This window comes from Pseudophryne corroboree, chromosome 5 (assembly GCF_028390025.1).
Source record: "Pseudophryne corroboree isolate aPseCor3 chromosome 5, aPseCor3.hap2, whole genome shotgun sequence".
Taxonomy (NCBI): domain Eukaryota; kingdom Metazoa; phylum Chordata; class Amphibia; order Anura; family Myobatrachidae; genus Pseudophryne; species Pseudophryne corroboree.
In genome coordinates, this window is record NC_086448.1 from 780,108,817 (window position 1) to 780,126,592 (window position 17,776).

A 17,776-nucleotide genomic window follows, 5' to 3' on the forward strand; every position below is an offset into this window, starting at 1 on the left:
TTGCTCCTGTACAGGTACAAACACTCCAAAAAGCATCTGTCTCCGTGAGCACTAACACCAACAGGTATGTCGTTAATCAGTAGCGGCATAACTGCATACTGCAGGGACTCACCCGGCAGTATTAGTGCATATGCATGACCTGAGTTCACACATGTTTATGTAGAAGGGCGTCACAGGCGGAGGGATCCTATTGGCTGCTTCTTCACAACCTGGATCTCCTTCCCCAAGGTAAAGAAGCCATAGGTTCCCAGTTTCAAACTGAATGAACGGCCCCATGCTACTGTATGGGGATGGCGGCCAGGGGTTCCGGTATGAATGGTCGACCATGTTATGGTCGACAGTCATTAGGTCGACCACTATTGGTCGACATTGACACATGGTCGACACCTTAAAATGGTCGACACGTGAAAGGTCGACACATGAAAAGGTCGACGTTAGTTTTTTAACTTTTTTTGGTGTCGTTTTTTTGCGTAAAGTGACTGGAAACCCCAATTAGTGCACCGCGTCACCTCGCATGGCTCGCTTTGCTCGCCATGCTTCGGGCATGGTGCCTTCGCTTCGCTCGGCACAGATTACCGTTCCAATTGTAGTCCACGTGGATCGTAAAGTATGGAAAAGTTCCCCAAAAGAGAAAAAAGTTAAAAAACTCATGTCGACCTTTTCATGTGTTGACCTTTCATGTGTCAACCATTTTCATGTGTCGATCATGTGTCCATGTCGACCATGTCAATGTCGACCAATAGTGGTCGACCTAATGACTGTCGACCATAACATGGTCGACCATGTGAACGGATACCGCGGCCAGGACCGGAGATGAAAGGTAGGCAGAAGGTATATCACTGATATCTACTGCCTTACCATTGTGATGGATGCCTCAGATACATGGACTATTTTGATGATGATCCTTCCTCCCCCCCGCTCCAAACCCTTCTTTTGCCTCCTTGATGAAGCAATTTTTACATTACAGTAACAGAACTGGCAGCTGCTAAAACTGGGAATATGAAGCTCTTGAATGCTTTGGCAAAAGATGACGACATGATTATTTAATGTTAGAGAGCAATGCTCCCCGCCACTGTCTCCTATACTGCACAGAGTGACGCCATGTACTAGAAACAAACGGCTCTAGGAGGTCTGACCTCTGACCTGATTATGTCACCGTCGGGCTACTGAGCATGTGCTCCATCTTTACTGTGTAGAGTATCACAGTACTGTGCAGACACACAGTACTTAGCTCCCATAGTACCAAGTACCATTGTTATAGCCACTGCTACTATGAACCCCTGCATTACCGCTGTTACCTGTGTACCTGTCAATACCAATATACCGACAACCTGGTTAAAGACTCTGTGTGGCTTGACAGTCCGCCCTGCACCTGTTGTGACCACCAACCCAATAGGCTATCAATAATTAACCATACTGTAGCCCCTATTCAGTGACATGCTTTATCCCAGAATGCATTGGCTCCTCACTGGCAAATACAGCGGCCTTCTTACAAGTAGTGTTAAGGTAGGGAAGGTGGCTCAACCCTTTTAATAATAGTTTATTTTCTGGTATGAAAACACCCATAGGATTATTCACAGTATTGTACGAGCACATTTATCAAATGAATAAAGAAATAGGGCGGTCAGGATTTGAATGACGGCTATGCAGTAGATAAGTCTGTGGTACCGCCAATACACTTATCTCTGTAGCCATTGCTTTTATTGCATGTCCTTTACAAACATTTATGCTTCAACTGCTTTTCAAAAGAAAAATACAATAATGTTCTACAGTTCAGTTTCACTGTCATTTTTCAAGCAGTACGTGAGCTGTATTGGTATAATTTCTTGACTATGTCTTTTAACCTTTTTATTTTATTTGTTACAGAGTCCTGGACTAAAATTGGAATCCTTTGTTGAGTGGATTTTTCTTCTCACGGATAGCATAACTGAGCGGCATAATTCAAGGCGAATTCCTTTCGAGTGAAGATGGAAACCCTTCTCAGATTGTATTTATTCCTCGTTGTGGTCACATCTCTGGTATGTATCGAGCACATTACAACACAAGAAGCTGCATTTTCAGCAAATGATAATATACAGCAACATTCTATATTCTAGGTGGATTTTCGGGATCAGTACGTAATCCCGCTGGACGGGATCCCAGCGGTCGAAATACCGACGCCGGAATCCCGGCCACACAATCCCGACAGGGGTGGCAAGCGGAATGCAGCCCCTTGCGGGCTCGCTTTGCTGGCCACGCTGCGGGCACGGTGCCTCGCTACGCTCGGCACACTATTATATTCTCCCTCTATGGGTGTCGTGGACACCCACGGAGGGAGAACATGTCGGGATTGTGGCGGTCGGGATTCCGGCGTCGGTATTTCGACCGCCGGGATCCCATCCAGCGGGATGTTGACCGCATCCCGGATTTTCATAATGAGTCTTAAATGTAGATGGCATGTACATGGCACACCTAGTCTGCCCATGTACACACATACACTTAGGCCACTGGGGAGACATTGAGACACTGGCGTATTTATAACAGGTGCATTCTGGAGGGTAAGTATTTCTATTAATGGGTTGAGGGTGTGCCCCCCTGGCACACCCTGAACCCATTAATAGAAATACTTACCCTCCAGAATCCCACGGTGCAGCAGCACTGCCAAAATCACTGGGAAAATGGCGCTGTACCATGTTCCGGTGTTTCACGCATGTGCAGTAGGTAAATCACTGGGATAATGGGCGCCACGCCATTTTCCTGGAGATCTGCGCACGCGCTGTAGACTCTGGGACAGCGTTAGGGTCCCCTAGGGACCCTAGTGCCCAGAGTCTACACAGTGCTGCTGGCTAGAGAGGAGGGGGCCCAGACGGAGCCTGCACACAGGTCTCCTCCTCTCTAGAAACGCCCCGGCATTGGGAAGATGCATCTACAGCAGGATCTTTCCCTTACCATCCTGATAAGATTTCTGAAAAACATGACCTTTGTTGGTATTGATGTGACCTCCTACACTGTGGCACCAGTTGATAATAAGCCACAGTTGTGAAGAATAAGTTGCTATACTACACTGCTCAGCGGTGGTTCACTCATGAGCCGGATGGTGTGTTGAGGTTTAGGGGAAGATTTACTAAGCAGTGATAAAAGTGGAGAAGTGAGCCAGTAGAGAAGTTGCCCAGGGCAACCAATCAGCTGTTCTTTATACTTTTAAAGTATGTATATTATAAATATTATAATACGCCAATGCTGATTGGTTGCCATGGGCAGCTTCTCCACTGGCTCACTTCTACACTTTTATCACTCCCTTAGTGTATGAGGACACATCTGTAGGGACTGGAGATCAAGCCCTACATTGCCCTTGCTTCCCCCTGCTGTCCATGGGCATTGAGTCATAATTTGACACCATATGCTCCTTGGGTCCTCGCACTGTTTTTATGTTATTACTATTTACCAGCCTGTCAGAATCAACATAAAAGTAATGTCAGCGCCAGCGGCTCTGCGCGCCCAAATGAAGTAACACTTGAATTGCTCCGTCGGACGGCATCTAGTGGCCACTGGCACGCAAAACACTTGAATTCCCCACATAGAGGTAAGGAGCAGCATTAGCCTTTTATTATATAGGACACAGGTTCCCAAACTCGGTCCTCAGGACCCCACACAATACATGTTTTCCAGGTCTCTTCAAAGATTCACTAGTGGAATAATTAACTCAACCTGTGGATCTTTAAAAAATGGCTTAGTGAGTAATGAATACACCTGTGTACCTGCTGGGATACCTGGAAAACATGAACAGTTTGGGGTCCTGACCAAGTTTGAGAACCACTAGTCTTCATCAGTAGTCTTCACCAATAGTCTTCACCAATAGTCTTCATTAGTCAATGGTACTGTTGGACAGTGATTTTTCTGGCTAGTTTTGGCCCTCATTCTCAAGTATGTCACGAATGCTCCCTGTCACAGTAACATGTGTTATAAACAAGGGTGTAGCTACCATAGGTGCAGGGAGTGCAGCTGCTATAGGGCCCAGAGCTGAGAGGGGCCACCTTCCCCGTCACAGTTACATGTGTTATATACAGGGAGTAGCTACCATAGGTGCAGGGAGTGCAGCTGCTATTGGGCCCAGAGCTGAAAGGGGCCACCTTCCCTGTCACAGTTACATGTGTTATACTATACCATATACTCATGTACAGTATGTTTTAATTAGAGATGAGCGGATTCGGTTCCCTGACAACCGAACCCCCCCGAACTTCACACTCCGAGCCGGTATCCGAGCCCGGCCCGGGACTTCCCACCAGACTTGGAAACCAGAACAAGGCAAAACGTTATCATCCCGCTGTCGGATTCTCGCGGGTTTTGGTTTCCATATAAACAGCAGCGCATCACCGCCATTTTCACTCTGGACTTGGAGAGTGAGGGAGACAGACCTCTGTCTCTCTGTGGGTGGTGGCATCGGGTGGGGTTAGTGTATGCTCTGTAGGGGTGCTGCTGCAGTCACTGTGGTGTACCTGTGCTGTGTTAGGGGTGCTGTCCTGGCTGTCACTAGGGTTTTATGTGCTGTTACAGGTGCTGCAGCTGTACATGGGTGTTGCTGTCCTGGCTGCCACTGTGTTGTACAGGGGGCAGGGGCACTGTCCTCCTGTATGCTGTAAAATATAGGGGTGCTGCTGTTAAAATAACATTACACTGGCCCTGTATGCTATAAAAATGCATGGGTGCAGTTTTTAATAATTAAAAGCACTCTGCTCCTGTATGCTGTAAAATATAGGGGTGCTGCTGTTAAAACAACAATAAACTAGCCCTGTATGCTGTAAAAATTTTGGGGTGTAGTTGTTCAAAATTAAAAGCACACTGGTCCTGTATGCTGTAAAAATATAGGGGTGCTGTTGTTAAAAAAAACATTACACTGACCCTGTATGCTGTAAAAACTCAGGGGTGCAGTTGTTAAAAATTAAAAGATGACTGGTCCTGTATGCTGTAAAAATATTGGGGTGCTGCTGTTACAATAACATTACATTGGCCCTGTATGCTGTAAAAATTCAGGGGTGCAATAAAATCAATGTACACTGGCCCTGTCTTGTATGCTGTAAAAATTCTGGGGTGCAGTGAAAATAATTGTACATTGGCCCTGTATGCTGTAGAAAATCAGGGGTGCAGTGAAAATAAATGTACACTGGCCCTCTCTTGTATGCTGTAATAATTCTAGGGTGCAGTAAAAATCAATGTACACTGGCACTGTCTTGTATGCTGTAATTATTCTAGGGTGCAGTGAAAATCAATGTACACTGGCCCTGTCATGTATGCTGTAAAAATTCAGGGGTGCAGTGAAAATAAATGTACACTGGCCTTGTCTTGTATGCTGTAAAATTACTTTGTGAAAATACAGGGGTGCTGGCACTGTCCACAGTTGTTATGCCTAGGCCTGACCTTCACAACACTGTATGGGAAGAGGAGGCTCCTACCACCATTTGCTCATCCCCTGCAAGTGCTGGTTGGAGCACTGCCAGTCTAGTTGCTGATATTGAGATTGCAGATGTCACTGTAGAAGTACACCAGGATGAGGAGGATATGAGTGTAGCTGGCGCTGAGGAGGAAGTTGACAATGAGGATTCTGATGGTGATGTGGTTTGTTTGAATAAGGCACCAGTGGCGACAGTTGTTGCCCATGGGATGAAAAAGCCCATTGTCATGCCTGGGCAAAATACCAAAAAAGCCACTTCTTCAGTGTGAAATTATTTCTCCACAAATCTGGCAAACAGGTGTCAAGCCATCTGTTGCCTTTGTCAATCCATAATAAGTAGGGGTAAGGATGTTAACCATCTAGGAACATCCTCCCTTATACATCACCTGTAGCGCATTCATCATAAGTCATTGTCAAGTTCAGAAACTTTGGGTAATAGCGTAAGCAGTCCACTGACACCTAAATGATGTGGTTTGTTTGTTTGAATAGTATTTCTCTGTGAGGATGAGGATGTATACACTGAAGGGGGTAGGAATCTGAGGATGAGGATGACATCTTGCCACTGTAGAGCCAGTTTGTGCAAGGAGGAATTAATTGCTTCTTTTTTAGTGGGGAGCCAAACAAACCAATCATTTCAGCCACAGTCATGGGGCAGACCCTGTTGCTGAAATTATTAGTTTGTTAAGCTGTGCATGTCCTGTTTATACAACATAAGGGTGGGTGGGAGGGCCGAAGGACAATTCCATTGTGCACGTCTTTTCTTTGTTACATCATTGCAGGGGTGCTGCCCTATATGGGGTGCTGCCCCTCTGCCCTATCAGTTCAGGGGTGCTGCCCCACTGCCGTTTAAGTCCAGGGGAGCTGTTGCCTGTCTGCTGTGCTGTGTAATTCTCCAGGGGTGCTGCATATGCTGTAGAAATCCAGAGGTGCTGCCGTATAATTCCAGGGGCGCTGCTGTACTTGATCCTAGGTTTAAATGAAAGCCTAAAGCAGATATGAAACAAGCTTCAACATCACAAAAAGATTTGTGAAAACTAGCCGCAAAGGTGGAAATTTAAATTTCTTTTAAATTAAGTGGGGAGAGACAACATTTGTGGCCAAAGTCAGTTTGACTCAGAAAAGACTGATTCATAATCCAGCGCAACTGCTGGGGAGGTAAAAGTGATATTTTCTGCCAGAGCATTAGAGAGAGGTTCTTCTCAATTATTTCATGTTAGGTGCTCCCTCAAATGAATGGCTCCAATTAGTCAACCTCAATTTTGATTTATTATTGATGTTCCACATTTTGGGATTATTTATTTATAAGAGGCGCATTTGTTGTACAGGGATCTTCTTTTCCTCAGGGCTATGTAGGGTTATAGCAAGACCTCATGGTGTTAGAAGAACAGAGTTTCAGTGATCTTGCATTGCATCAGCTTTCCATTGCACTGCAGCACTAGATGGGCCAGGAGCTCCTGTGAGGCACAAACAGTTACTGAATAAGGCCCAGTATGGAGTCTCATGGTGGCTTACAGCCAGGAAGATGTCTGGCTTGTCAGGCTGAGGCATGCTGTGGGCACAGAGGTTAGCATTGCTTCCTCCCACAGTCCTACATATAGTATGAAATGAGTTTGGACTGTAAAGTGGTAAGCTCCACTAGGGCAGGGGCTTAATAAGAAAAATACTTACTGCACAGTCGTGCTTAGTACTTTACTGAACCCACCCAAACTCAACTTGCCCCATCCGGGGCTGCTGTGGGGGCTCAGGAGGGGCTACTAAAACATCTAAGGGGCTGCTTTATTTACAAATAAAATACAAATAAAATAAACAAGACACATAGGTATGCTCACATGCATGTAACTGGGACACACAGCTATGCTCACATGCAGGTAACTGGGAGCTGTGAAAAACAAAAATAAGGCATCTGCCACAAAATATGTAAATAAAAATGCAATAAAAAAAAATGGAAAAAGAAACCCACCAGATTTTCACAAAATAAGTCTCCAGACGTGGAGGGGAAAATATCCAACCTTGATCCTGTGGTATACACCAGTTTATTTGCATCCCAGCATTAAATCAGAGATTATCTTAATCCCTGAAAATGGAGAAGGGGGTACAATTTTGGAGGCTTTAGCCCCTAGTTTTTAATTTTGTCCAGTACTTAATAATTATATATTTGCTTGGTTGAAGTCCTTTCTGTTCCACACCAATATAAGAGTGGAGGTGAAAGCCTGTGTGTTGTTCCTGATTGCATGTGCCTATCTAATTATTTTTAATCACCTTCTTGACACTGTCCTCTTCCTTTTGCCTCTTCTCATAATGTGAAAAGTCATCAAATATGGAGGTGGTATGTTTGTAGCTAGCTATGATTCGGAGAACTTGGCGATCTTTTTCCAGGGGGACCACCTGTCGCTAAAATGATGGGTTTATTAATTTGTGCATGTCCTGTTTAAACAACATAAGGGTGGACGGGAGAGCCCAAGACAATTCCATCTTGCACCTCTTTTTTTTTCTTTGCATTATGTGCTCTTTGGGGCCTATTTTTTTTATATCTGCCCTCCTGTCTGACACTGCAGTGCCACTCCTAGATGGGCCAGGTGTTTGTGTTGTCCACTTGTGTTGCTTAGCTTTGTCATCCAGCTACCTCGGTGCAACATTTTGGCCTAAAAACAATATTGTGAGGTGTGAGGTGTTCAGAATAGACTGGAAATGAGTGGAAATGAATGTTATTGAGGTTAATAATACCGTAGGAGCAAAATTACCCCCAAATTCTGTGATTTTAGCTGTTTATATGTTTTTTTTCAAAAGTCATCCAGAACCAAAACCAAAACACAAAACCCGAAAAGTGTCCGCCGCACATCTCTAGTTTTAATACTGTAAAAAAAATAATAATAATAATAGTGGGCCTAGGTGCGCAAAATATATTTAGCCTGTGCCCACACCTGATACCTCTGTTGCTAATCTGTTCTCAGCCCTCTGTTCATTAACCCTTAATCCAGACAGACACAGAAACTGACACTCATTTACCTGAAGGCGGTCAGCAGATCAGCTATAGGGGGTCATTCCGAGTTGATCGTAGCTGTGCTAAATTTATATGTGGGGGGAAGCCCAGCACAGGGCTAGTGTGCCCCGCATGTCAGTGCCGTCCCCTCCCCCACAGAAATGCAAAAGCATTGCACAGCGGCTTTTGCATCTCAGGAGTTACTCCCGGCCAGCGCAGCTCCTGCGACTGGCCGGGAGAACCTCTTCGTTGCCCCGGGTCTCAGCAGCTGCGTGTGACGTCACGCACCCGCCACGGCCTGCCCCTCCAACGGTCCGGCCACGCCTGCGTTAGCCGAACCGCGCCAACGCCCATCCCCCTCCCGCCCAGCGACCGCCTCTGCCTCTGAGGCAATCGCTAGGCAACGACGGCTGGCATGCGCAGTTCCGACCCATCTTCCCTGACATGCGGGGGGACGCCCAGCACAGGTCTAGACCACCCCGTATTTCAGTCCGCCCCCCCCCCCCCCTTCCCCGCACAAATACAAAAGCATTGCACAGCGGCGATGCTTTTGTATTTGCGGAGTAACTCCCGGCCAGCGCAGCTCCTGCGGCCGGCCGGGAGTTGATCATCGCTGCCACTGGCCGCAGCGACTGTGTGAGACGTCACGCAGCCGCCGCGGCCCGCCCCCCCCAGCGGTCCGGCCACGCCTGCGTTGGACAGACCGCGCCCCCCTAGATGGCGGCTTATCGTCGCCGCCCAGCCCCTTCCCGCCATGCGACCGCCTCTGCCTGTCAATCAGGCGGAGGCGATCGCTACAGAACGACGGACTTCGGCAGCCAGGTCGGCCCAGCAGGGGGCGGGGCAGTGACGTGACAAGCAGAAGGGGGCAGGCTACAGGTGGAACGGGGCAGAGCGGAGGTGGGGACATGGCTGATGTATTGCTTCATTTAAGCCACGCCCCCTACTGTGTAATGCCGCTATTACCGGCATTATACTGCATGGGGCGTGGCTATGATGATGCGATTCAACAAGAATCGTGTCATCGACTGCCCGGACCGTCCACTTTACTCGCTAAGTGGGCGGCCGGGCATGGGGGACCCCAGAAAACGGGAGACTTGCCTGCTCTTCCGGGAGCCCGGGAGGGTCACCCAATTTTCGGGAGCCTCCCAGCCATTCCGGGTGAGTAGGCAAGTATGCTCTACTCCCCATAACTGTCATTGTATAAACTCTCTTGCTGTCCTCCACTACTATTTTAATTAGTTGCACGGCATTAAAATTCACCTACATTTCTAGTTAATTCAACTCTTTCATTTCAGAAGTTCAAAGACTTTGCAGATCACAGTAATTCCATATGAATAAACCCCGGCTGTATAGACTATATACTGTCAATTTCAAGGCGCTTGTAATGTTGCAGGACTCCCCTGAGCATTTTAGACACTCACATGAACTAGGAACGTGCGCAGCCTCTGGGACAGGTAAATCACTACTTATTTATTTAAACCTTTAGGGGTATATTTACTAAGCAGTCACTGATCACCTGAGGCTTTGACCATTGGATTTAAACCGGCAAAAAGAAATGAATGCTATGTAAACCAGCTTAACATTTATTCCTGTTGCCGTTTTAAATCATCGGTGAAAGCTGATGATGATCGGTGTCTTTGGCACCCTGCTTGTTAGTAATTCTACCTCAGTCTCAGGCAACTACAGTACAAAGTAGCATCCTGGACTCTTCTACAGAGGTTGCAGTCAGGGCAGTCATCAGGGGGGGGGGGGACTGTGGGGACTGGTGTCCCGGGCCCATACAGAGATGGGGGCCGACCCCTGGCTCCTACTGCTAATACCTGTAGAGCTGCACCAGTCTGTGAATCAACAGCAGTCTGATGTGAACTCTATGTGAACCGTTCGTGTAGGTCCACAAAACTCCACCTATATGTAACGTCACAATGTATGACATCACATAGGGGTGGAGCAGTGCAGCAGAATCTTTTTTTTTGGGAGGGATTGGCCCTGTCTATTTTGTCAGTCCCGGGCCCCCCAATTTCTGATGGCAGCCCTGGTTGCCGTTAAAGACAGTTCACACCTATTCAGATAGCACCACGACCGCAATTTTCCCTACCAGTCGCCACTGTGCACGCACAAGTCCTGTACTGCGCATATGCACCCGACCAATGCGTTCGCATCACATTTGCTGTGAATGACTCTGCCTGATTGACAAGCAGAGGCGTTCGTGGGGCAGTGACGCGAAGTTGCAGGGGCAGATGCTTTAAACGGGGTCGGGGCGGGGGCATGACGTCACAAGCAGCCGCTCCGAAGGAAAAAAAGGAAAACATGACAGGCTGTGAAGGCAGGGGTCATCCACAGTTGCTGCGACCGCAATTAAACTGCGGTCGCTGCCGCTGGGTGGGACGGTCAGCATGCTGGGTGGCCTTGTCCTGCACTGGGTGGCCCCCAGCATGCGATAGAAACAATTGCAGATTCTGCTTTTTAGCAGAATCTGTAATCCAACCTGAATAGGGTCCAAAGAGAAGCTAGTTACTTACGTAGAGCAGAAAACACTTGCAATATGATTTTAATCGGATCTAAAGTTTCAACAACAAAAAAAACAATTTTCAGCTCAAAGATTCTAAACAAAACTTGTCATTACCTTCTTCACTTTCTGCATCCTCGCGTATTGTGTTCCCGCGGTAATCACAAAGAATTAAGCGGCTTCCCCTTGCTTGGATAATGTGTTTTTGGTGCCGACCTCTGCTGCGATCCTTCAGGTTTCGACAGTAAAAGTACAGCAGTGATATTTTATTAACCTAAGTCATCTTTACAAACCATAGGAGAAATTATTTCGAGTGCCATTCTTTTAGGTTACAAAAGGCTCTGGAGAAACAATGAAAATCATGAGTCATAAAATTGGCTCAGTGTTGGAAAGGAATATTAAACTTGACTGCAATGCAGGTGTTTTAACAGTCAGTGATAATTCAGTCAGGGTTGTTTCCATAGATATCACTCTATTTGTTTAAGACAATAAAGTGGTGATTCCAAGACACAAAAACAACGCTATGGATATGATATGGGTCTGTTTTACAGTTATACATCAAGCTACAACTCTTGCATACACATAAAGGTACAGTATATCCACCCACCAGGGGTGTTTTATGAGAGGAGGGGGTCCCTGTGCAGACTCCGGATGGGCCCCCTCCTCTCCACGGCGTTGTAGGTTCCAGCAATGTGCCGGAGTCTACTGCGCATGCGCAAGTCTCCGGAAACATGGTGCCCGCCATGTTCCGGAGACTGATTTGCTACTGCGCATGCGCGGCAGCCATTTTGGGATGGATTTTAGCCGCGACTGCTGCGGCTTCAGCGCTCGTCGTGGGACTCCGGAAGGTAAGTTTTAACACAGCATGGGTGCAATGTGTGCGGTGTGGGCCCCCCTGGACCCAGAAGCCCGTGTGCACCGCACACATTTCACCCATGGTAGAAATAGAAACGCCAATTCCACACACTTACATTCCCATAGCTGTCTCTGTGATGTACAGTGTGTAAGAACTATTATGGAAGAGATGCAGTTAATTTGCCGGCAGCCAGAATCCCGGCTCACAGGAGCTATTCCCATTAGTGGGTGTCCATGACACTCAGAGTGGGAATAGAACCTGTGGCGAATGCAGCGAGCCACCGAGCACGCAGCGTGGCAAGCGTAGCGAGCCCATATTGGAAATCTATGCATTCGCCAAGCTGCCGGCATACTGATAGCCGGCATCCTGCCCGTCGGTAAATCATACTGAACCCTTATAAACCATTACAATGCAGAAAACATTTGGAACAAAAAAATACATAACTAAACACATAGATATCTCCTAAAATAAGGTGCACTATTACTTAACATTGTATAAAAAAGGGAACTATTATGTAAAAAAGAAAAAAAAGAAAAAGAAAAAAAGAATGAATATATATATATATATATATACCACTAAAACAAATGCAGCGTCACTCCAGGGCTTTGAAAAAATCACATTTATATATATATATATATATATATATATACTGATTTTTGAGATACACCTATAAGGGCTGTAAGATGACAGGGCTGACAGAGACACGATCAAACATTGAGGTCAGGGGCGGATGTGGGGTCATGCCACCCCTAGGCACAACGACTGCGCCCCTCTGCCTAATTTTAGTAATTTCATTGATTGGTTATATGCCTTCATGTGATGATTGCCAATTTACTCTAATAAGAGGGTCAAAGAATAAATGGATAAAAAAAGGCGTGCTTTCAAAGCATTTAAGTCTGACGGAACGGTGGAATCATTCCGGTTCTACAAGGAATGTAACAAAAAATGCAAAAAAAGAAATCAGAGCAACTAAAATAGATAAGGAAAAACAAATCGCAAAGGAGAGTATAACAAACCCCAAAAAATGATTTAAGTACATAAACGGTAAAAGGTTAAAAAGGGAGAATATTGGACCTTTAAAGGGCGAGTTGGATGTCTATGGACTTCGCTAAGGTCTTTGACAAAGTGCCACATAAGAGACTAATTCTCAAATTAAGCGAGCTTTGGGTAGGTGACACTATTTGTACTTGGGTGAATAATTGGCTGTTCAATAGGGAACAGCGAGTGGGGATTAATGGGATGTACTCTGAATGGGCTTCAGTGCTCAGTGGAATACCACAGTGTTCAGTACTCGGACCATTGTTGTTTAACATATTCATTAATGACCTAGGAGAGGGACTGGAAAGCACAGCGTCAATTTTCGCAGATGATACTAAGCTATGTAGAGTAATTAATTCATACAAGGATGTTGAGTCTCTACAGAATGACATCTAGACTTGAGGTCTGGGTGGATAAATGGAAAATGAGGTTCAATGTAGACAAATGTATAGTTATGCACTTTGGGACTAAGAACAATCAGGCCGCCTATAAACTAAATGGGGAAAATGTAGGGATAACAGTAGTTGAAAAAGATTTGGGAGTGCTCATCGACAATAAACTTAGTAGCAGTACGCAATGTCAAAATGCAGCAACAAAAGCAGGTAAGGTGTTAGCATGCATAAAACGGGGAATGGAGACAAGGGATGAGAGTGTAATCCTGCCACTGTATAAATCACTGGTACGGCCACATCTGGAATATTGTGTACAGTTCTGGGCACCTTACTATAAAAAAGATATCTTGGAACTCGAAAAGGTTCAGAGGCGAGCCACTAAACTGGTTAAGGGGTTAGAGGCACTGGGTTATGAGGAAAGACTTAAAAGGTTAGATTTGTTTACACTGGAAAAGAGGTGACTGCGAGGAGACATTATTAATATTTTTAAATACATTGAGGGACAATACAGGTTGAGTATCCCTTATCCAAAATGCTTGGGACCAGAGGTATTTTGGATATCGGATTTTTCCGTATTTTGGAATAATTGCATACCATAATGAGATATCATGGTGATGGGTCCTAAGTCTAAGCACAGAATGCATTTATGTTTCATTTACACCTTATACACACAGCCTGAAGGTCATTTTAGCGAGTATTTTTTATAACTTTGTGCATTAAACAAAGTGTGTTTACATTCACACAATTCATGAATGTTTCATATACACCTTATACACACAGCCTGAAGGTCATTTAATACAGTATTTTTAATAACTTTGTGTATTAAACAAAATTTGTGTACATTGAGCCATCAAAAAACAAAGGTTTCACTATCTCACTCAAAAAAGTCTGTATTTCGGAATATACCGTATTTCGGAATATTTGGATATGGGATACTCAACCTGTACAAGGATTTATCAAACGATTTGTTTATCAAAAAAACACTACATAAGACACGAGGACACCCCCTGAGGTTAGAAGAAAAAAATTCCATACACAACGGAGAAAAGGGTTCTTCACAGTAAGAGCAGTAAGGATTTGGAATTCTCTGCCAGAGAAGGTAGTAATGGTGGCCTCAATCAATACGTTTAAAAATGGATTAGACAAATTCCTAGCGGAAAAAAATATCCAAGGATGCAGCATTTAATTAATATTAAAAATAAATAAATTATAATACAGGTTGAACTCGATGGATATTTGTCTTTTTTCAACGTCAACAACAACTATGTAACTACAATATGTAACTATGTAATAAAAAAGCCACTAACTATAACATTTTGTTTTATTTTTAATTAGGTATACATTTTTACTAAGTAGGATAGCTTACAGGGGCAGTCCTACCCATTTACACTCCACTCAATGCTGTATAGTACAGTAGTACTGGCGTATTTATAATGGGTGCAGTGTGTTCGGTGCACACGGGCCCCCGGGGGTCCACACCGCACACCCATTAATAGAAATACTTACCCTCCGGAGTCCCGCGGCGCAGCAGCACCGCTGCCATAATCACTGGGAAAATGGAGCGGCACCATTTTCCTGGTGTTTCGCGCATGTGCAGTAAGTAAATCACTGGGAAAATGGCTGCCACACCATTTTCCTGGAGACCTGCGCATGCGCTGTAGACTCTGGGACAGCCCTAGGGACCCTAGTGCCCAGAGTCTACACAGAGCTGCCAGCTAGAGAGGTAGGGGCCCAGCCGGATCCTGCACCAGGGCCTCCTCCTCTCTAGAAACGCCCCTGTAGAGTAGAGTAGAAATATTTAGGAATTACTGGTAAATTTCAGTCTCAAACAAGCTTCCAAGTGCCGCCCTACAAAAAGTGCCGCCCCAAGGCACGTTCCTCACGTGCCTAATGGGAAATTCAACACTGATTGAGGTGTGTAGTGTGATCAGATATCTGCATCTAAAGAGCACATCAGCAGCTGGCATTCATTGCCAATTTGTGGAGGTGTACGGTGATAATGTCATGTCACGGAAACAGGTTTGGCGCACTGCTTGTGGTGGACGTGCTTGACCAGCCGGATCCCTGCTCATCTTGAACGTCTATCCTGCCGTTATCGAAGGCAGTGCATCAAACCCAAACCTGTTCCCGTGACATGACGTTATCAACATACACCTCCGCTAGTTGTCAAGACATTTCAGCTGCTGATGTGTCCTTCAGACGCAGAAATCTGATCACACTACACTTTTTTTTCTCTCTCGGAGGTTTGATGCATCCCCACCTTACATCTTGAAGAATTGAATCATAACCCTTAGCAACAAATTTGTTTCATTCACTGATGTTATTGAGAGTTCATTCAGTAAATGTGCTTGGGGAAACTAGGAAACCTGCAGCATTGAATGCACTGCGAGATTTGTTCTGCAATAAAAACAGTTTGGAAAAAAACTCTTTAGTGTGTATTGTGGAAGCAGAATTAGCATCAATTGGACAGAACAGCATTTTAAATAAAACATTATGATGCGGAAGAAATGAAGAATTTCACATTTCCTGCGGAATTGAAGACCGTAATAATAAAAGAAAGAGATTCATGTTCAACAAATAATAATTACCATCTTTTCTTTTCTATTGAAAGCAGAGAATAAATTGAGAAAGCTTCAATTTTTCATTTTTTCAAGTTTTGGTTTAATGAAAAGCTTTCACATGGCGGCTCAGAGCAATTTGATGGCACAATGCTTCATTGATTGCGGAAACCATTGAGTCACAGGGGCTTCATGCACAATGGCAGATGCTTCTACAGAGCAATAGTCAGGGGTTCAAAGCGGCTTCAGAGGCTTGATTACATTTGGCCTGTGGCTATAGTAAGAATTGGGCCCTTAGGCTGCCAATTTAAAACACTGGGGTTTTTTAAATGCCGAGAGGAAAATTCTGGCCATCAGAAGCATTCATGTTTTTGTAAGTATTGCAGATCTTGGGGCTAATTCAGGTTGGATTGCAAATCGTGATCCAAATGGAATTATTGTGTTTGCCCCGCGTGAGCATGCGTAACGCCCATCCAGGATGGAGGCGGAGTGTTGCGGGGCGAATGGGGGCATGTTTTGGGCGTGATTGCGGCGGCTGTGTGATTTCACACGCAGCTGCCGTGATCGGGAACATGACGGCGGGTCTCTTGCAGGTGCAGCTAAACTGCATCGGCAGGAGGCATCCTCAGTTTCTGCTAACAAGCAGAAATTGCTGTGTGTTTGCAATTTCTGCTTGTTGAAGGGGGGGGGGGAGGGGGCGGCGGTCAGCATGCTGGGCGGCCTTGCCCTGCGATGAGTGACACACCCCATGCGATTAAAAGGATTGCAAATTCTGCTAATTAGCAGAATTTGCAATCAATCCTTACTGAATTTATTTTGTAGCTGCAGTACTGATTGAGAGGTCCAGGGCGCCCCCAGAAAAGTGAAGGACTTGACTAAATAAAAATTCTACAGAAGAAAATAAAAATGCATGTGCACACTCTAAGCACTAAGAATACTGATAATCTATACCATAATAAACAATTTAACATAGAGTAAAATTAGGTTTGTTAGCACAATTTGTGGCCAAAAAATGCAGGCCCACCTACCACATTACGGTGACCTCATCAGGTGGGTCCCTAACATCCCTAATACTGATATATTTTATAATGTATCCAGGTCTTACCTATCATAGTGCCCATTTAAATATGTAGGCAGAAAATGCAAGGCCCCATACTAATTAACAACACCAAAGGGCAGGTGGATTGGGTGCTAGTTGGTAAAAGAAGTCTCCACCTTCAAGTGTATATACATACACAATTACAGAGAAAAAGGGAAGGGTGCTGGACTGCACACCTTAAACATAAGAGGTGCTACCTTGCTGAGACTTTACTGCCACACAAAAAAGAAGAAAAATACAGTTGCACACTCTAAGCACTAAGAATACTATTAATTTAAATAATTATAATAAAGTCTACCATTTAACATGGAGTAAAATTGAGGTTTGGACAAAAATGTTGCTAAAAACCTACATTTTTCTCCATTTTAAATTGTAGTGTATTATAATTTTTTAGATTATCAGTATTCTTTGTGCTTAGAGTGTGCACCTGCATTTTTCTTTTTTTCTGTGTGGCACTACAAGTCTCAGCAAAGGTGGCACCTCTTATGTTTAAAATTATGGTGTACAGTCCAGCACCCCCTTCCCCCTCCCATTTAGTACATAAAACTTCTAATCAGCTGCGTCGCAACGTCATGACATAGCACACGCTGCACTTCTGGGCCACAACATCATGTGATGGAGCCCAGAGCCAGTAGCATGGGACAAAAGGCGAGGCTGGAGTAATGTGCAGAACACCTTCCTTGGCGTCGGATGGTTTTGGGTTCCCCAGTGATTACGATTTAAGAGGTGCCTGAGCCAAACAAACCACCCCTGCCAGTGCCACTGGTAAGTGCCATCCTGGCCAAACCGGTATTTACGCACTGCTGATAGATGCCTCATTTATCAGATGCTGCTTGTATGGTTGTCACTGTACCTCTAATAGGCTCTTTAATGCAGCCTCATGGGTAATATAGTATGATAGGGGAGGCAATCAATT

At 45.1% G+C, this 17,776-nt stretch overlaps 1 protein-coding gene across 5 annotated transcripts in view; it reads left to right on the forward strand.

The window, feature by feature from the left end:
- Positions 1-17,776, forward strand: part of ADCYAP1R1 (ADCYAP receptor type I) — a 483,354-nt gene that overhangs the window by 163,042 nt on the left and 302,536 nt on the right. For all 5 annotated transcript variants that reach the window (XM_063924333.1, XM_063924332.1, XM_063924334.1 and 2 more), the window contains one exon: positions 1,867-2,018. In XM_063924333.1, coding sequence (XP_063780403.1) covers positions 1,968-2,018 — 51 coding nt within the window. In that variant the 5' untranslated portion in view covers positions 1,867-1,967. The remainder of the gene's footprint in view (positions 1-1,866; positions 2,019-17,776) is intronic.